General features: G+C 34.7%; 1 protein-coding gene across 3 annotated transcripts in view; it reads left to right on the plus strand.

Moving 5' to 3' along the window:
* The window catches only part of anapc1 (anaphase promoting complex subunit 1), a 75,527-nt gene that overhangs the window by 15,419 nt on the left and 38,326 nt on the right, over window positions 1-21,782 (plus strand). For all 3 annotated transcript variants that reach the window (XM_058796701.1, XM_058796703.1, XM_058796704.1), the window contains 8 exons: window positions 4,530-4,717; window positions 11,431-11,505; window positions 13,806-14,071; window positions 15,660-15,751; window positions 16,916-17,064; window positions 19,715-19,793; window positions 21,094-21,130; window positions 21,258-21,331. In XM_058796701.1, coding sequence (XP_058652684.1) covers window positions 4,530-4,717; window positions 11,431-11,505; window positions 13,806-14,071; window positions 15,660-15,751; window positions 16,916-17,064; window positions 19,715-19,793; window positions 21,094-21,130; window positions 21,258-21,331 — 960 coding nt within the window. The remainder of the gene's footprint in view (window positions 1-4,529; window positions 4,718-11,430; window positions 11,506-13,805; window positions 14,072-15,659; window positions 15,752-16,915; window positions 17,065-19,714; window positions 19,794-21,093; window positions 21,131-21,257; window positions 21,332-21,782) is intronic.

Raw genomic sequence — 21,782 nt, forward strand, 5'->3', positions numbered from 1 at the left:
AATCTATTATTGGATTATTATTTTCTATAAAAACTTTGTTAGTGCGTTATTGCAATATACTTTTTTCGTCAATGGTATAATAAAGAGGTGTTAAATTAAAATTAAAGGAATTTTACATTTTTAAGGAGTAGTTCACCCCAAAATTAAAGTTTGCCTCAGACCATCCATGATGTAGATGAGTTTGTTTCTTCATCAGATTTGGAGAAATGTAGCATTACATCACTTGTTCACCAGTGGATCCTCTGCAGTGAATGGGTGCCGTCAGAATGAGAGTCCTGATAAAAACAGCTGATAAAAACATCGCAATAATCCACAAGTAACCCACACCACTCCAGTCCAGCAATTAATGTCTTGTGAAGTGAAAAGTTGCATGTTTGTAAGAAAGAAAAATCCATCATTAAGACATGTGACCCTGGACCACAAAACCAGTCTTAAGTCGCTGGGGTATATTTGTAGCAATAGCCAAAAATACATTGTATGGGTCAAAATTATTGATTTTCTTTTATGCCAAAAATCATTAGGATATTAAGTAAAGATCATGTTTCATGAAGATATTTTGTAAATTTCCTACTGTAAATATATCAAAACTTAATTTTTGATTAGTAATATGCATTGCTAAGAAATTCATTTGGACAACTTTAAAAGCGATTTTTTTTTTTTTTTTCAATATTTAGATTTTTTTGCACCCTCAGATTCCAGATTTTCAAATAGTTGTATCTTAACCAACCATACATCAATGGAAAGCTTATTTATTCAGCTTTCGGATTATGTATAAATGTCAATTTCGAAAAATTGACACTTAAGACTGGTTTTGTTGTCCAGGGTCACATATTAACTTTAAACCATCATTTTTGGCCAGAATAGGAGTATGTTATACTTGTCACTTCACAAGATGTTAACTGATGGACTGGAGTGGTGTGGATTATTGTGATGTTTTTATCAGCTGTTTGGACTCTCATTCTGACGGCACCCATTCACAGCAGAGCATCCATTGGTGAGCAAGTGATGTAATGCTAAACTTCTGCAAATCTGTTATTGATGAAGACACCAACTCATTTACATCTTGGCTGGCCTGAGGGTGAGTACATTTTCAGCAAATTTTCAATTTTGGGTGACATTTTCATTTAATTGTCGTCATGATGCACATATTTCGTCTTGTCTTCATTATAGTACAAAACCTTTGGTGATAGTAACACTGGTGTTTTCAACCCGCACTCCTGTGAGACATAAAAGTGCTGTTTTGTAGTTATTTTGTAAAACTCAGATCCTGATTTATTTGGCATAAATGATGTGCCCAAGGATCTGTCACTAATGAATGTAGTTATGCTTTACTGTGAAGTAAAACTGTGAGTCACTCCTGCCACTTTCTGCATTTAGACATTTGACCTTTTCTAATGTGTTTGCTATTAATATTCCAGGAAGTGTAGATGATACATGCGTTTATGTCATTAGAGCTGTTTGCTATTACTTTTGCTATTGATTTATACCATTTCAATTTTTAACACCTAGCAACCACCCAGAGTATGCTAGCATCATAACGCATCCCAACTGTGGGTGCAGATTTCCCTGTGACTGATTCGTTTAGCTGTTCTTGGCCTTTAGTTTTGAACTGTTTGCGTGTGATATCTACCCATCCGGCATTCTTTACAATTTTCCCAATTAATGCCAGCTTCCTGTTAATAAGTGCATTAGTTTGAAAGTGGTGGGCTTTGTACTGCTAATAAAGTGGCATTTTATTCAGCTCCATCCTGACCTTTCTGTGTTTGTTTGCTAATTAAGCTTCAGGCAGAGTCATTGAGAGTGGTGGTGTGACGCTGAACGATAACAGATGAAATAAAAGAAGTGGAAAATGCCCTTTTAGATATCCCTGATTCTTGTTTAGTTGTGAACAAAAGATGCTTTTACACTTTTTACTGTTATTATGCTCTATTCAGTGAAGATTTCATAGTCTAAATGTAGTTACAGTACTCTATTGTTGAATGTGGTTGCTGAGATTTACTATGATTTCCCAGGATCTGGTGACAAAACAGGATGAAAGAATTCTTTAGCATTTTAAGAGGCAAATTTATGAAATTAGCTTTTCAAAGTAGCTTTGAAATGCATCGCTGAACTCTGAGATGTGACTTGTCTCTCCTCAACAAGCTGTGCGATTTCAGGAATTGTTCATGTCCGTAGCAAATGCATGTGGAAAATTACATGCTGAATTTTAATACTTTGGAGTAGGGGTTTGTTTAAATTACTAAACCAAACTAAGAGGAATATTAACACCATTACACTTTTTTTTTTTTCCTGTGAAACCCTCAACTTAAATATGGAAGCCCACTTAAAAAAAAGAGTCAATTCTGACTTCTTGCATTCAGGGTATATTTTTCTCTCTCACAATTTTTAATTATCTCACATTCCTGACTTTTTATTATCAGAATAGCAAGGTTGTATCTTGCAATTCAGAGTTTATAACATACAATTCCTACTTTATCTCTAGCAATTCCAAGTATGCATCTTGCAAATCTGACTTTTTCCTCAGATTTCTGAGTTAACAGAAGATTCATTTTGTGAAAGTAATATATGATTTTGTGCATTAATATATATATATATATATATATATATACAATATGGAATGTACCAAAAATTATTATTTTGTTTTATGAAAAATGCATTTTTGGGATATAGACAGATCCTTTGCTCCACAAAACTAGGCGTCCCTTAAAAGAGATATTAATTTAGAGAGGAAAAAGTCAGAATTGTGAGATGCAAACTGAAAATTGCAAGACAAACTCAACTGTGAGACAAAGTCAGAATTGTATATTATTAACTCAATTCTGAGGGAGTCTGAATTGTGAGATTTTACCTCAAAATTTCAAAATATAAACTCAGAATAGTGAGAAAAAGTCTGAAATATGAGACGTTAACTCAAAATTGTGAGATATAAACTGCGAGAAATAAAGACAGAATTTTGTGTATTTTAAATTCACAATTCTGAGAAAAAAGTCGGTATCGTGGCATATAAACTCATAATTGTGAGAAATAAAACCAGAATTGTTAGATTAAAAAGTCAAAGTTGCCATCTTTTTGATTCTGTGGTGGAAACAGGCTTTCAGCCTTGATTATTCAAATCATATTGAACATTGAATATCAGATCACTAAATAAAAAAGCTATTTCCCATTATTTGTGTTTTTAACATTAAGTTTTAGATTTTTTTTCAAATTTAGAAATTATGAGTAAATAACAAGGCTTTTGCTTGGCAAACTACATAAAGGTTCAAAAAGTCCTACACTTTCTCCGCTTCATTTCATCTTGCTGCAGAAATCCAATCAAAGCAAACCAAACTCCATGCATCCCTCCACCCTCAGATCTCAACATCCTCTTCCTCTCTGTATCAGGTCTTGTAGCCCCCGTGTCACGCAGGCAGTCAAACACTTTGGCAAACAGTCATCTGTAAACCCTCTCAAGTGTAGTGTCCCGTCCCTCCGATCTCCACCCCCTCGCTCAGATGTGCGTTCCAGCTCCGGCTGTGCCCTTTGAAGTGGCGGCCCCCTCCATGTGCACTCTTCTATAGGATCACCTCCGCGTACAACCTTCATCTCCATTATCTTCACCTACACTTTAATTTTTGATCTACACACGTGGGGGTGGGAGATGCGAGCTAAAAATGATGTTATGTTTAATGTTAATCTAATAATATGGTATTAATTCATCAGAGATCAGTGGTGACAGCTGACTAAATAACATGTATTAGTGGTGTTTGCTAAGGCATGCATCATTATTATGATTGCTTATGCTTGCGTTTAGCAATTTGAACAAGTATTAAACTTCGGCATGTTTTTGTGAATGTAATATGTGATTTTGTGGTTCACTATGAGTACGAAAGGCGAGGTACGAAATACTCATTTTGTGATACAGACAGGTAATTTTAACCACAAATTAGGTGCCCCTCAAAAGAATTTAGAGATTTTAGCTCAAAATTGTGAGATAAAACTGACACTTGCGAGATAGAAGAGTCTGTATTTAATTCAAAATTGTGAGAGATAATCTCAGAATAGTGAGAAAAATGGTCAGAATTCTATATTATAAACTAACAATTCTGAGGAAAGAAGTCTGAATTGCGAGATCACAGCTCAAAATTGTGAGACACAAACTGGAAATTGCAAGAAATAATCAGAATTGTGTTCCTCAAAAAGTCTGAATTGCAAGAACTGAAAAAAAGGTCTGAATTGCAAGAGGTTTACTCAATTGCGAGATATGCAAGAAATACATTTAGATTTGAAAGGTCTCAAAATTCTGAGAAAAAAGTCTGAATTGTGATACATAAATATTTACCCGACAAGCATGATTCCTCCAATCGTTCAGCTCTTTACAGAGAGGTTTGCTATTATTTACTAGTTGATTTTGATAAAATGAGTTCACATAGACTCACAAGGCGGCATTCAAGCCTTATCTAGAGACCAAAATGTTACAGAAAGTGCTCACTCTTTACCATTGTTTTAGCGACTTCTGTTATTAACACCTAATCTTTCTTTTACTCCCAAAGTCAAGCGTTGCCTGCAGGCCATCAGGTTGATTTTACCCAAGGACACTGCCATGAAAGTGCTGGTCAAGTGGTACAACAGTTACAACGCCCCCGGAGGTCCCAGCATGCACCTGGAGTGGAACCTTTTTGTTACATGCCTAATGACAATGATGGGTTACAACACGGAACGACTGACGTGGACACGCAATGTGAGTGTGTCTCTTTGATGTGACCTCTGTGTCAGTCTTTGTGTTGGGTGACCTTGAGCCTGTGCTAGCTCACTAGGATTGATCAAGCATTTAACTGAATTAAAACTTTTTTTTTTTTAAATATCAGGTAAGCACAGAAAACAATTTACTTCACATTAAAACATTTTCTACAAATTAAATTGCAATTATTGATATAACCATATATTTCCCAGTACAATTAATTTCTGATTTAAAATATTGGTAACACTTTAGGCAAGGCAAGGCAAGTTTATTTATATTGCACATTTCATACACAGTGGTAATTCAAAGTGCTTTACATAAAAGGAAGTGAAATAGGTAACACTTTACAATAAGGTTCATTAGTTAAACATTAGTTAATGTATTAACTAACATGAACTAACCATGAACAATACATTTGTTACTGTATTTACTAATCTTCGCTAACGTTAGTTAATAAAAATACAGATGTTCATTGTTAGTTCATGTTAGTTCACAGTGCATTAACTAATGTTAACAAGATTTTAATAATGTATTAGTAAATGTTGAAATTAACATTAACAAAGATTAATAAACGCTGTATAAGTGCAGTTCATTATTAGTTCATGTTAACTAATGTAGTTAACTAATGAACCTTATTGTAAAGTGTTACCGTGAAATAGTCATTAAAAATAATAATAATAACAAGGAATGTCACGTTTTTTCCCCGACATAAAAACATTCCTTTAATTTATATTTTAATGAATAAACATTAAACAAATCTTATTTTTTGGAAAATAAAGGGGATCTAATATTGATAATAACATTGAAGACATTGTATGATTATTCCTTAAAGATAAGGTTTTAATAGTTTTAGTAGTAGTAGTCTATTACGTTCTGCCCAATGTCTTCAAGTGAAACCGAACTTTTATTTTGACGGGTTGCCGTGATTACCTTTACATTTTTGTGTGTATATGAGATGAGGATAGTTTTTCTCAAATGAAACGGTCAAATGCTCATGAAGTGACTCTCAGAGCAGTTCTGGAGATGTTGTTCATGTATTTATGTCCTCATTTAGTGAGAAGACCGACGTTAATATCACTGCAAGCGTCGCGCGCTTCTGTATTAGTAGTGAACAAACCCGCGCGTCATTAGAGACATTAGTCATATTTAAATAGTCGTTTTGCGGCTTAATATTTACAAATAGGAGTGAGAGTGTGCTCACTTGTGTGTGCGCTTACGTTTGTGCGCGCGTGTGTGTGTGTGTGCGAACTGGGGCAGAACCAGTGTTGCCAACTATTTTTCAGAGAAAGTTGCTAAAGGAAGGTCAATTTGTTGCTAAAAGCTGCTAAATGACGTTGTCAATGCGTAATCACGGCGCAAATTTGTGTCACAACATCAAATCTCAGAAAAAAAAAAAAGTTATATATGTTAATTTAGATTTGTTTGTAAAATAATATGCATAATATAATACTAAAATATAAATAACTGCATTTTAAAATACATCGAATTATTGAACACTTACACATTTTTGAATGATTACAATTTTTATTTTATAACTAGTAAACTAGTAATAGAACACATTCTCAACAATTATGCTTTAAGCACTGTATTAGTAGTTAGTATTAGGGCTGCAACAACGAATCGATTAAATCGATAAAAATCGATTACTAAAAGCGTTGGCAACGAATTTCATAATCGATTCGTTGTGTCGCGCGACGCGAGACGTTTGATTATTAAAAAAAAAAAAACTTTAGTTGAGCGCGGAGCGGAGTGAACACACTCGGTCTCTCTCGCACGGATGCTAGCAGAGTTTGGCGCCTCATAAATAAAAACAAAAGTAAAAAAAAAACAAAACAAAAAAAGCAGCGGAGGTAGAGGAAAGATACATGGCGGAGGCAGAGAAATCCGTGCGACCCAAGTCATCCAAGGTGTGGGAGCAGGGGCGGCGTTTGCGTATGGCAGAGTATGGCAGTTGCCATACCTAGCCCAGTCAGGTGCTGTGAAAAATTATCCAAACTTGAGTCGCTTATAATTCGTTTTTATTATTTTAAATCAGAGAGTTTTAAAAATAGTAAACCAATGATAAGCATTAAAATAACTTGTCAGTAAAACTGTAACGCCATTGGATCATCGAGCTCTCAGCGAGACCTCGTAACTTCACCCGCCTCCGTTCAGATTGACGCGCGCACAGCCTGGAGAAGATGAGATCTCTGCTTTTTCGCAATGCAAGGGTGAATAAATAATTGGTGTTTGAATAGTACAGCGTTTTCTTTACTCAAACACTATGTCAGTAAAGGATAATGTTTTTGTGTGTTTGAAGAGTGGAGAAGAATTCGTTATTTGCTGTCTATATACATTTTAAATATCCTGTGCATTATGTGCATAAGCGCTTAATTTGAGATTTTGGCCAAGTGTATTAAACAACAAGAAAAAACTAAGCGCCCATATAGCTACAATCAAAGTTATATAACCTGTAAAAGTTGATGAAAGCATAATGCACTTGCTGCTTCAGATAACAGTTACAGCCGTTCTAACGACAGACAAAACACTCCATCTCCGTCATTCTCTGGTCAAAAACATTATTAACTCCATTGAGCTTGATTTTCATATAATGTTAAGTGCAGGTGTCTGATACAATACCAACGCTAACGACGCAGTGTTGTTAAATTATTTAATTTTTTGCACTCCCCCCCCCCCCCAGATGTAAAGCATACATGTGTATGTTTTTTGTGTTAGTCCATTTTTATTTTACTTTATTATTATTATAACAGCTCAGGGATGTTCAAGGAGCAACATGTTTGTGCACTTTCTAAAGATTTTAGTTCTGTTTTTGAATAAAGGGTTGGAAATGAATGCTTTTTTTTTTTTTAATCCGATTCATCGATTCATCGAAAAAATAATCGACAGATTAATCGATTATTAAAATAATCGTTAGTTGCAGCCCTAGTTAGTATGCTACACTCCAAGAAAAGTCTGTAAAAATAGGGCACAATCTACTATGTTAATATGAAAGAATTTTCCGTGTTGGTTTTTTACCTGCATTTTAAATTACACATTGTGTTTTCGGGTTACAGGGTTACAATGGATAATGTCCTGGAAAATTACTAGTAGCCTATCTTTTCCATTTTTCTTACAGCTTACTAACTGATCAACAATTGCAAGTACAAGCTACTACCAAATGTATCATAAATTAACAATGATTAAATTATTCAGTTATTATTATTATTAAACTGAAGAATTGCAAATAGCAGCTAACTCAATTCACGTGATTTGTGTAGGCCTACTGCTAGGCATCTTTGGTATTCTTTTTGTGTAATTTGGATGGAAAATGCGTGTCTTTTTATCAAAAGTTGCTAAAAGTTGCCAAATACATTTTAAAAATTGCTAAATTTGTTGCTAGGTGCTTTTGGAAGAAAAAGTTGCTAGGGTAGTCTGAAAAGTTGCTAAATTTAGCAACAAAATTGCTAAGTTGGCAACACTGGTAGGGGAAACACTGTAACATTAACAAAGATGAATAAATACTGTAATAAATATATTGTTCATTGTTTGTTCATGTTAGTTAATACATTAACCAATGTTAACAAATGACACCTTATTGTAAAGTGTTGCCAAAATATTTTTTAATATTATGTATTTTTTATATTATTTTCCTGCAGACAATTTTTAGATTAATAAATAAATAAATCCAAATTTTGTATATATTTAAATCTTTATTTTTATTTACATATTAAAATAAATTATTTAAATATTTATCCCAAATAAAGTCAGAATTATGTGTTATAAACTCACAGTTCTGATGTTTTAGGCAAGTCAAGGCAAGTTTATTTATATAGCACATTTCATACACAGTGGTAATTCAAAGTGCTTTACATAAAAGGAAGTGAAAAAAAAGTCACAACAATAAAAACAAGGAATTAAATAATAATAATAATAAAAACAAGATATAAAAATTGATTTAGTTCAGACATAGCACAGTGCTCATTTAACAAATGCACAGCTAAACAGATGAGTTTTGAGTCTGGATTTAAATGTGGCTAATGTTTTAGCACATCTGATCTCTTCTGGAAGCTGGTGCCAACTGCAGGCGGCATAATAGCTAAAAGCGGACTCCCCTTGTTTTGTGTGAACCCTTGGTATTTCTAACTGACTCGATCCTAATGATCTGAATGCTCTGTTAGGTTTATATTCAGTGAGCATATCTGCAATGTATTTAGGTCCTAGGCCATTGAGTGATTTGTAAATGAGTAAAAGTACTTTAAAATCAATCCTAAATGTAACTGGAAGCCAGTGTGAGGACCTGAGGACTGTTGTGATATGCTCAGATTTTCTGGTTCTAGTCAGAATCCTGGCAGCAGCGTTCTGGATGAGCTGCAGCTGTCTAATGGTCTTCTTTGGAAGGCCGGTGAGGAGACCATTACAATAATCCACCCTGCTGGTGATAAAGGCATGAACCAGTTTCTCCAAGTCTTGACTGGAAACAAAACATCTAATTCTTGCAATGTTTTTGAGATGATAGTATGCTGATTTAGTTACTGCTTTGACATGACTATTAAAACTAAGGTCTGTCTCCAGAATCACACCAAGATTTTTAGTTGTTTGACCCCTAGAGTCACAAACATTCACCTTGAGAACTTCATCTTTGTTTCCAAATACAATGACTTCAGTTTTCTCCTTGTTTAACTGAAGAAAGTTCTGGCACATACAACAGTTACTTTCATAAATGCATTGGCAGAGGGAGTCAATCTGGGTATCATCAGCTAAACAAGAGTGGTGCAAGAATTGAGCCTTGTGGGACTCCGCGTATCATGGACGTCCACTTAGACTCTGAGGAAATCATTGATAACAGTTCTGTGAACTCTTCCACAAAGGCTGGAGAGTATTTTGGAGGCCTGTAAATAATGATAAACAGAATGCGTGGAGCACCTTTCAGCACAATACCTAGGTATTCAAAAGACAAATACTGACCAAATGACACTTGCTTGCATTGATAAACATCTTTAAATAGAGCAGCTACACCTCCACCTCTCCTAACAGTCCTGCAGACACTTATAAAATTAAAGTTAGGAGGGGCTGTTTCATTGAGGATTGTTGCACTGCAGCTGTCTTCTAACCATGTTTCATTTAAAAACATTAAATCCAGGTTGTTTGTGGTTATTAAATCATTGATCAAAAATGATTTATTTTTTAGGGAGCGAATGTTTAAAAATGCTAACTTGATGGAATTACATTTTGTCTCTACAGCAATCTTAGATTGGTGCATTACAGGCCGCAGATTAGATGGGTCAGCCGTACGGCTTGAGAAGGCCTTAGACTTTCTATCACGTGATAAAACAGAGATAGAGAAAGCTACAGGCACACTGGGTTCCCGCTTGTTCTGTAAACATTTGTGAATGTTGCTGCTAATATAACGGGGACCCGAGACATATCACTGAGAGCTGTTTTCAGTTGTTTTTGGTGCACGTACAGCCGATGGAGGAGGGTTTGGAGGCTTGCAGCGAAAGAGTTGGAGAGTTTGGTCATACACCAGTTCCTCCATTTTCTGTGAGAAGCTTAGAAGTGGAGATGCTGGAGAGAGGGATAATGTGTCTGGTGAGATGGGCTCTGGCTCTGGTGTTTATGGTGGCTGTGATTATATTGATTATATTATACTGTTGAGATTCACAGGACTCACCGGCTGTATGCTGAGGGGGTCCATGATTACCATCTGCTGTGTGTTCTGCCTGTTTTGGAGGTCCAGCAAATAACTTTGCTTCAAGAACCAGAATCCTTTGTAGAAGTCTGTGGCAGTTCATGCAGCAAGTAGATTCCACGAGGGGCATTTTCTCTTGTCTGTTTGAATGTAGACAGCTGTGTTTTCCCATCTCCGGAATGTAAGCTGCTGGCAGTGGGAGGCAAAGAGTCTTCTTTTTCCAAAAAAAATGTTTTGTTTGAGCACTGTGCTGATCTGCTGAAGTTAAAATCTTAGAGAGATCTGAGAAGAGTGCATAAATAGGAAGCAAAACGCAGAGCAATAAGCAAGAGCATCCAAACAGTAGCGAAGCCGGAAGCGGAACCAAATCAATTAGATCAATACACATTAAAACTTTTTTCTGCAAATTAAATTGTAAGTATTGATATAATACATATTTGCCCAGTACAAACCATTTTTGATTTAAAATGTTTTTTGTCATTTTAATGAAATCAGACATGTTTAGGCCTTGCATGATTTTTAATATAATTTAGTTGAATAAATCAATGAAAATAAATTGTATTTATTTATCAAAACAAAAGACTTTATTAAAACTGTTAATTAAAAATTGTTTTAAAATCAGTTAGATCAATTTTATACACATTAAAACTTTTTTTTTTACAAATTAAATTTTTCTAACCATATTTGCCCAGTACAATTAATTTCTGATTTAAAATATTTTGTTGTGATTTTAATTAAATCAGAAATGTTGTAGATCTTATTCGCTTGCATATGTTATATAATTTAGTTTAAGAAATCAGTGAAAAGGTAAATCTTTATTTTTATTTATTTATTTATACAAACAAACTATTTTATTTAAACAAAGATTTATCAAAACAAAAGACTTTATTAAAACAACACTATTAATTTTGCAAAAAAAATTATAACAAAACACTGGACAAAATTGTATTATAAGATGGCTTATGGCTGACAGGGAAGTTTGCAGTTAGTGAATGAAGCAGTTGTCTGTCGTCAATGATCATTAACACAATTGTCATCTCCACAGCTTCATTTTGAAGTGCCACTCTCTCCGGTAATAGCCCCGAAGAAGGCCCGACCTGCTGACACGGGTTCAGATGAGGTGAGTGTCCCAAGACATGTCAAAGGTCGGGGTCAAAGACCCTTGAGCATCTTGTCATCTCTTCATCTGTAACCTAACAGCTTGAACTGCAGCGTAAAATGTTGACTTACATTTGATTTGTTACAGAAAGACTAATGAAGTTTACTGTATACATTGGGCTGGACGATATGGCCAAAATTGATATCACGATATATTTCTTAATTTCAGTCAATACGATATAATTCCGATATCGATATGAATACTATTAAAAAAAGCCTCATAAAAACTGCCAAGAATGCCCACAACAGATGTCTGTACCTACAAACTTATGAAAAATGATTTTGCCAAGTCTATGAACTCCTCCTATAGGGAACAGCACAAATAAATTAATGTTCACCTTTTATTTGTATTTAGCCTTCATACAAACAAGAAATGTGAAATCACTGTCAAATAAACATCTCAGACTCACCTTATTAATATTAATATCTTTAACTTCAAACTGTAGGCTAACATACACTACCAAAGGTTTTTGAACAGTAAGATTTTAGTTTTTTAAAGAATTCTCTTCTGCTCACCAAGCCTGCATTTATTTGATCCAAAATACAGCAAAAACAGTAACATTTTAACATTTTAGTGAAATATTTACCATTTAAAATAACTGTTTTCTATTTGAAAATGTTTTAAAATGCAAGTTATTCCTGTGATTTCAAAGCTGAATTTTTAGCATAATTTCTCCAGTCACATGATCCTTCAGAATTCTAATATTCTGATTTGCTGCTCAAAAAACATTTATTATGATGTTGAAAACAGCGGAGTAGAATCTGATTCTCTCCAGTAGGAGGCGCTTTGAGAGCGGCAGAACTAGCGGTTTCCCTGGTAACGGCTGTAACCTAAGCAGCTCCGCTCATGAACGCTACTTTATCAGATAAAATGAAAATGCCATCAAAACTGTTCTGATACGTACTACCGGCACATCCAGGAACTTAACTGTCAATTTCGTCACCGCCCCTTTTTGAGGGAAAATAAACTAGACTTCCCATAGACTTCAATACAAAATAGCGGCACAAAGCAACGTCCGTACACAGCCAGTAGGCGTGAATAACTTAAGAAATCACTAAGATTAAACATATCAAGTAATTATATGTCCACCCTGCCTGCCATAGAGCGTGAAAGATACATCCACAAACTTAATTTGGTCAATTTAAAAACTCATTATCCCAGCGTCAAATTGGTGTAACAACCCCACCCAGTGGCCAGAGGTGTCTTGCCGGACATTTACTCGTACCTAATCTAATCACACTAAACCAGTGAATGATTTTACTTCGTATTTGAAAGTAAACATCTTTAAATGTATATATTATGTCCTTATATTTAGAGTACTGAGTGCACTTTTCTGTACAGCCATACAACTAGCCTGGCTTAGCTTTCGATAGCATCATCCGTAATTCATGATATTTCCATAACAGCAAGATATGGATGATGATGGCAGGTAGCCTGGGCTAAATTTGGGTTTTTACAAACATTATTGGTGCACCCAACCACACAAGAACTCTGGCATGTTGTAAGGTTAGTCAACTTCCTCGATCCGATGCTGTATGGCGGTTTGTTTTCCCCTAAAAGTGGGCGTGAACCTGTTCAGAGACATTCTATGACGTTGCGCCGGTTGTGAGTATGACAGTATGTTCCCTTCAGAGATACATTCATTTAAATCACCTGCTTTTTGAAATGTACAGTGCTCATGTTTATTCAAGTCAAACGCCACAAATAAATCAATGTATGGGAAACATTGGTGATGTATATCGAAATATCGGAAATGTGTTTAAAAATCATATCACCGTTACTGAAAAAAATTATATCGCGATACATATTTATATTGAATTATTGTCCAGCCCTATGTATACACTTCCGTTCAAAATTTTAGAGTCATGACGTTTTATTTTAAAGAAATGAATACTTTTATTCAGCAAAGATGCATTAAATTGATCAAAAGTTACAGTAAAGAAATATTACAAAATATTCAAGTTAACTTTCTATTCATCAAAGAATCCTGAATAAAATGTAACATTGTTTCCACAAAAAATACAAAGCAGCGCAACTGTTTTCAACGTTGTAATAATAAGAAATGTTACTGGTTTTACTGTATATTTAACCAAATAAATTCAACCTTGGTGAGCTTAAGAGACTTTAAAAGCATTATATAATCTTACTGACCCCAAACTTTTGTATAGTAGTGTGTAATTTATGTATAAATGTCCTTGCTGACTTCCTGTTGTGGACGTTTTGAAGGTTTATTGATGGCTACATCTGTTTGACATCAACAGGATTGGGGATACCTCCGATGCTCTGACTACCATTGGCAGGTTTCCATGCGCCCTGCGGTGGCCGTTCAGGGCCTGGAGCCGGTGTCGCCCCCCGGTGGAGTGGATAACCACGAGTCGGCTCTGGGTTTAGAGTCGTCTGCCCTGCTCTTCCCACACATCCCGGTGCTCTTCTACATTCTGCATCTGCTCTATGAAGACCTGAAGCTGGATGAGCTGCAGCGGAGTGGGGCGAGAGCTCTGGTCGGTCTGCTGCAACAGCTGGCCAAGTAATTAGTTATTTTATTTTTTGCCTTTTATCTAGGAATAATAACAAATGAAGTGGGTCAGACCTGAACTTGTTTTTACCACCTGACTAACCAAGTAATGTCACCCAACTCATCAAAACTCCCACTTCACATTGTCAGTGCTGCTTTTCTTTGTGGCGTATCCTAATTTTGGATGGGGAGATGTATTGTATTTCATTGTTTAATAAAATGTCAAGTGCATGCTGTCATGTGGACATGAACAAAACAGCAGTGAGAGTTTAATTGGCTGCTGTTTGTTGAACCCGTGTGGGTTTGAAATTTAAAAGCATTGTATTATAATACAGAAGACCAGATAAGGCTGTAACGATAATCCTCTGTTGACTCTTTGGCTTGTACGTATTGTTTGGGTCTGTTGTTTGTAGGTCAGCATTAGAGCTGGGTAATATTTATCTCGATATTTTTCAGTCTTTTGATGATATTGGATACATATCCCGATGTATGTATTTGCTCAAAAATAGACTTTTTTCACAGTCAAAAACCATAATTTCAACCAATTAATTCTTGAGTCATGGTGCAAAATATGTTGCACAATTTTAACTGTTAGTTTTAGAAATGGATAAATTGTCACTTTCATGTTATTTATTCATCATTCTATCAATATTATTATATTGTGTGTGTCTATATATGTATATAATTATAAACTATTATAAATGTAAAAAATATAAACGTTTAATTTATATTTTATTTTATATTAGTATATTACAATATAAATACAATAACGTTTTTATTTTATAACTTATATATTGAAAACATATAAAATAAAACACGTTTTTTCAATTATTTATTTATTTATAATCAATATAGTCTATAATCAACATACTTATGTATTTCATATAGATTCAAATAGATAAAACCTAATAAGGAAAAAAACAAGCATAAATGCATTTTTTTTTTTAAATGATTAATTTCTACGTCCTGATAGAAGTCAGTAAAAAAAAAATACTCCAAATTTTTTAAGATTGCACAGATGTGTCTCTACTTCTTGTCAATCTGGTCAGATATTTGAGTGCAATTAAATCGGCTGTTTTCTTCAGTAGATGGAGCTGACAGTCAGTTTGAAACCATCTTGTATTCTCAATTCATTTGTAACCAAAGATAGATTTATCATTTAATCCATTAATATTTGTAATGACATTATTTTTATATATCTGATGATATTGACTCATACTGACTGAAGTAAAACCCATATTTTGTGAGAAACTGGAAGAAGCAGGAGGTTGTACTCAAAGATAGATCATGTTTAGAACCTGTTTAGATGAATCCAAACATTATTACTGTATTTTTTTTACTTTATTACTCTGTTTACAAATAAAAACCATATTGTAATTATTGTGATATTCACAATATTGTTGAATACCACACTGTTAGCATCAGTAAGAAGTCTTGAGATGTATAGCCGTCAGACCACAGATCCCATTAATCATGCAGTTTGGTAAACTGTGCCGTATGAGTCACGCTCTGGTTTGGCTCTTATACTAGTTTTAGTGTATATATTGACCGCTTGATGACTCTTTTGCCCACTAATCATTTTTTTCTCTCGTTTCATTAGGGACCTGCAACTGGAGGATTTCATTGATCTGTACTGGCGCGATTACCCCTCATTCATCAAAACGTTCAAGGAGGCCTGTGTGATTGATCAAGGTACGAGGCCGATCAATGCGGTCGGGGCCCCTCATTAGCAGCCAAAGGCATTTCTATTCATTTACCAGACAGTGCTGACTTGATAGGAGGAGTTCAGCCTGATGTGCTTCTAGCCATGTTTAGGGTTTGAGTGACAGGCCTTGTTGCCATGGGGATTCTGTTGAGTTGTTGGTAGTTGACACATAAAATAGACATGAAATTGTTCAACTTCTAGGCTTAAGGTTATGAAAAACCAAGGAAAAGGTCTAACATAGGCATTTTAATTTAAGGTCTTGTCTTGTATATTTTTATGTACACTGCCCTGAACCAGTGTTAGTATAGTATTGTTCAAATACGATTATAGCTTTAACTAATATTTCTAATTAGCTTTTATTTTTAGCTTCCGTCGTTTTATTTTAATTTTTAGACATTTTGTTGTGTGCTTCTGCAATTTGTATTACTATACAAAACCAGTACAATTACTCTTACTATTTAGGTTTAATTTATTTTTATTTCAGTTCTAGTTTTTATTTTATTTTCGGTTAGCAATTTTAGTGCTTCAACTTAAACTAAATGAAAATTAGAAATGTTGCCTTGGCAAATACCTGAAATAAACTTTGCATCTAATATTTATATTTTATTTTAGATTTATTTCAATAAACAGAAATGTTTTAATAGTTTTAGTTAACAATAATAACCTGAACAGGAGAGTATGTCACAAATACTTTTCGGTAAGGTTTGAATTTTTTGAAAGAAATGATACAAGGGTGAATTAATGTAAGGGTGTATTAAATAGATTTTTTGGTTACACTTTATTTTAAGGTGTCCTTGTTACAGTGTAATTATACGTTTAAGTACTGAATAATATTAATTAACTACATGTACTTAACTGTATAGTTAGGGTAAGGATTAGGGTTACTTGCATGTAATTATGCATAATTAATTGTTATTATAATAGTAAGTACATGCAATATGTGTAACAAGGACACCATAAAATAAAGTGTTACCGATTTTTTTATTTATTTATTTAAATAAATGCTTGAAAGAAATTAATTAGCATTCATTTTAAAAGACATTTAATCATTTTATTCAGCAAGGATGCATTAAATTACTTTAAAAAAAAAAAAAAAAATACTGTTCTTTAAATATTTCTATTCTGCTGTCATGTCTTTCATCCACGTGCAGCTCAAATGGAGCTGATGACTTGGCCGGTGTTCCTGGACGGGGAGGCCCCGTGTGTGTTCAGCTGGCTCAGTTGCTGTCTGAGAGGGCAAGATGTGGCGCCTTTTCCTTATCTGCCCGGCATCTGCGAGAGAACCAAACTACTGGTGCTGGTAAGGACCCAAATCCTCCCTGTGCCACTGAATATGGTCTTTTTTCCTGGTTTTATAGGTGCACTCCATCTGTATTCTACAACCCAGTTGCTCACATCCTTCTCTAATTGTTCTACAGTCTGACCAGTTTAGTCCAATTCACAAATGCATTACTGTTATGAGAAGTTCTTTCAGTGAATCATTCAAAAAGCCTTCCAAATTCAGTTTGAATCAGTCTGACGAATCTTTAACTCAATAAACTCACTGAATCAGTCAGAGTGGTTCTGAGTGACTCACTCGCTGAGCTACAAGCTGACATTACATTCGATGATGTCCATCTCGAAATGAAGCTTTGTTTAACGGTTTGTGAAATTAGTGTTATTACTGCCTGCTGACTGTGACCAATAACATAAATAGAGATTGACGTTATAGTAATTTAGAGAACAGACTGCATTTAAATCTGATTTTCAATCCCAGAGCATTGCAGCTGCTGTTCAAAATTTGGTAAGATTTTTTATTTTAAGATTCTATGCTCACTGAGGCTGCATTTATATTATCAAAAACTATACAGTATAAACAGAAATATTGTGAAAAAATATTACTTTTTAATATAACTGTTTTTATTTAAATTTCCAGCATCATTACTCCAGTCTGTCAGTGTCACATGTTCCTTCAGAAATCATTCATGTTCTGATTTGCTGCTCAAGAAACATTTCTTATTATTAACCATTGTGCTGCTTCATATTTTTGTGGAAACTGTGATTAATTTTATTTTTCAAGAGTCTTTGATGAACAGAAAGTTCAAAAGAGCATGTATTAAATAGAAATCTTTTGTGACATTATAAATGTATATGCTGTCACTTTTGATTACATTATTACGTCTATTCTGAATAAAAGTATTAATTTCTTTAAAGCAACTGACCCCAATCTTCTGAACGGGTATTGGATGATACCCAACAGAGGGCGCTAACAGTGAGCAGAAGAACCGGGTGTTCTGCCCTTAACGCACACACATGTTCTATATAAATGTCAAGCAGTTAGATGGCAAAGTGCTGCAAGCTAATCATAATGACATTTTGCGAGCACCGAGTCGTCCCTGGGCATCCTCCGCATCCTATGAGTGTATACATGAGCGGCACAGATGCCCCACCTTAATTAGTCCATGGAAGTGGTGGTCTGAATCACTCGAGAGGGCGATAGGAGAGGTCACGGGTGTCATGGTGTGTGTGTTTGTTTTGTACTTCCTTCCATCAGGCAAAGCGAAGTGACGCACAACCCCACCGAGGTGCTGACAAACCGTTACGCAATTATGGGCCATGTTTACCCCACCGTTCCCGTCCCTTAGATTAGAGTCCAGAACATTAGAGCATCCATTTTATCCCTCTGTACTTACACTCCCACTGCCTGTCTCTCTCTCTCTCTCTTTTCCAACCTCTTTCTTTCTCCCTATTATATTTAGTGGTAATTGCTAAGGAAAGCATCAGCATTACTGTGGCTCATACGGTACATAGAGTTGTGGTTTTGTGGAGCGGGTTGAGGAGAGGTGTGGTGTTCTTTTCCTAAGATATCAGATTTTCACCTGTTTGGACACTTAAACAGGTGAAATAGACCCTTAGACAATGAAGAAAGGACCAGAGCCATATCTATCCTGAATAAAAATAAATGGTGTTAGACTTATAATTTAAACAGTTTTCACTCAAAACACGTTGAATTAAAGTCTCTGCCTGTATATTCACAGTCTGTTCAGAAGTAGGTTGATTTATATAAGCACAATTTGTGAGAAAGTACTAGCTATTGGATGTGCCAAAGTTAAATCAGGTTATTAGTGATTTCAAATACATTCAGATTTCAAGGGATATTCAGAGTTTTGCTTAAGCCACTAGTAGTAAGTAAAACTAGTTATCCGCAAAGTTAACTTGGTCAGTGAACAGACAAGTGTTTTTGTAGAATTACTTATGCAGTTGTAGTTTTTGTTAAAACATTTTTAGTTTTCACTATAACGTTAGTAATTTTTATGTGCTTTTGGCATTTAAAAAAATAATTCTCAATAGTTTCAATTTATTTTTATTTCAGTTTTAGTTTCGGAAGTTTAGTACTTCAGTGTAAACTTAGTTGTCAAGGCAAAAACTAATACAATTTTGTCATTTTATTAGTTTTTGTTTATGATAATTTGATTTATTTTTATTTCAGATATATTTTAGTTCTTCAGCTTAAGCTTATTTCATCTAGTTGCCAAGGAAACATTTCCAATTTTTCATTTACTTTTTCATGGAGTATGTTTTATTTTATTTTATTTTAGCTTTATTTCACTTAATAAAAATCAGTTTTAAAAGTTTTTGTTAACAATGAAAACATTGGAACAGATTTCGAGCCAATACAGTACCAACTCCATACTGTCTTCCTGCTTAATTTCTGAAATGCATTTTGGTATGTGCTTTTGTCATTTTATAATAATTTACATTTGATATTCTGAATGAGCCATATTACCTGTGATCTGCGGTTGTTATGCATGCAGTCATGCATGTGGTTGATGACTGCACATGATGAAACATGTTTATTCTCCCCTCACACAACTGTCATGACAGCAGCAAACCAAAACCACACCGGTGCTGTCCCACTGTTAATACTAACTCTCTTTATGCCCTGTCCTCTTCCTCTCTGTCTGTCTCAGAGTTATGCCTTGTACGTGGTCGGAGATGAGAATGCGATCTCCACAAACATGTTGAAGTACCTCTCCAGGCTGTCAGCAGGTGGGCTGCATGTGTGTGAGATTAGAGGCTAATGAGAGGCTCTTTACTGTCCTCAGGCCTGACACTAGACTTCCTGTCAAGCATGTACACTAATAAATAGGAGGATAAAATCATTCATTACATTACACATGGTAATTTGGATGCACAAATGTAGACTTTTTGGGCGATACCGATACTATGCATCATAAATTTAAAAAGGCTAGACCAATCTGAAAATTAAGTTTTGCTTTTCTGAGTAACCCCGTTGGTTTTGCATGGGTTATTTTAGAATAGAGAAATCAGGGCCTTTTGCATTAAACACAAATTTTGTGTTAATCGTTCAAAATACTATTCTTGTATAAATTGTCCTATTAGATTAAATGCAACAATTTATGTAAGGTTTTTTGAAGTGCGCAGAAGTTTCTTTGTGTTTCTTGATTAAGTCCTTACATTAGTGTTGCTCTAACTGCATATATAATCTGTTGTAATAATCAAACAATTATTTAAATGTTTAAAAAATAAAATTCATTGCAGTCAGTTCACAAACATTTGTACATAAAATGTATTTTAGACAGTCAGAGTCCGGGACAAAAACTCTTGTTATCTGTTTCTATAATAATTGTTATATGCTGATAGTTTTCATTAGCGCTTATCAGATGACCAGCGTATTTTGTGTTTCTAAAATTTCTATTAATTATTTATTTTTCAAACCTATGCTACTATTTGATAGTTTGGGGGTGGTAAGATTTAATGTTTTTGAAAGAAGTCTCCTATCTTCACTAAGGCTGCATTTATTTATACAGAAAAACAGTAGTTTTGAAATATTACAATTTAAAAGAACTGTTTTCTATTTTAATATGTTGTAAAATGTAATTTATTCCTTTAATGCAAAGCAGAATTTTCAGCATCGTTACTCCAGTCTTCAGCGTCAGATAATCCTTCAGAAATCATTCTAATATGCTGTTTTACTGCTTAAGAAACAGTTGTGCTGCCCAATATTTTTGTGGAAATCATAATGCATTTTTTGTTTAGGATACATATAAAGTTCATAAGAACAGCATTTATTGGAAATGGAAATCTTTTGTAGTATTATGAATGTCTATGTCACTTTTGATCAATTTAATGCATCCTTGCTGAATAAAAGTATTCGTTTCTTTAAAAAAAAATCTTACTGGCCCTAATCTATTGAATGGTAGTGTATATTTTATTTTTTCTTACTCTAGCACTTCAGGTATATTTGATAATGCAAAAACCAGGGAAAATGAATAGGTGAGTGTATCCTTATTGTTTTTAACATTTTTTTTGGTCCATGTGTTTGCAGGGCAAAAGAAAAACACGAGTGATCCTTTTCTGAGAAGGTACCTATGGTTTATGATTATTGTCATGTGGCCTTACGTTTGTTTTTCTAGATAAGCCTCTGCTCATAAATTCTAGTCAGCTGATTTAGTTCATCCAGTGTGTTTGATTGTGGGGTGTGTTTCTCAGGCAGAGCAGCGTGAAGCCCACACCTTCATCTGGATGCCTGGCTGAGAAGCTGGTGGTGTGGTTGACCTCTGCAGGTCAGGGTGACACAATCAACACAAGTACACACTTGCAAATATGAGAGCTTGGCCAGCACATTGCAAGCACACAGTCCCATATTTAAGAAGCGTCGTTGTTTCTCTGATGGTAACAAACTGCAGTACTCAAGAGGGTGATAGAATTTCCTTCAAATGTCTTGCATTCATTCAGATAAGCTAGATATAAACATGTAAACAGTTCTACTTTAATTTTACTTTGCATGATTGTTGCAATGCCATGACAGTAGTTTACCAGAAGGAGAAAGACAGAACAATTCAGTGGGACCCATTTCGCAAAACAAGTAAAATCGAATTTGCATTAAAGTACATGTAAAGTATGTTTTAGACTTTATATTGGACTCACAATCCACTAAAGCTCCTAAATTTCTATTAAATTTAACAAAATCCCCCTGCTCAGATCCTGCAGCCTCTGTTGGTTTACCTTAGTTTA

This window comes from Onychostoma macrolepis, chromosome 13 (genome assembly GCF_012432095.1).
Source record: "Onychostoma macrolepis isolate SWU-2019 chromosome 13, ASM1243209v1, whole genome shotgun sequence".
In the NCBI taxonomy this organism is placed as follows: domain Eukaryota; kingdom Metazoa; phylum Chordata; class Actinopteri; order Cypriniformes; family Cyprinidae; genus Onychostoma; species Onychostoma macrolepis.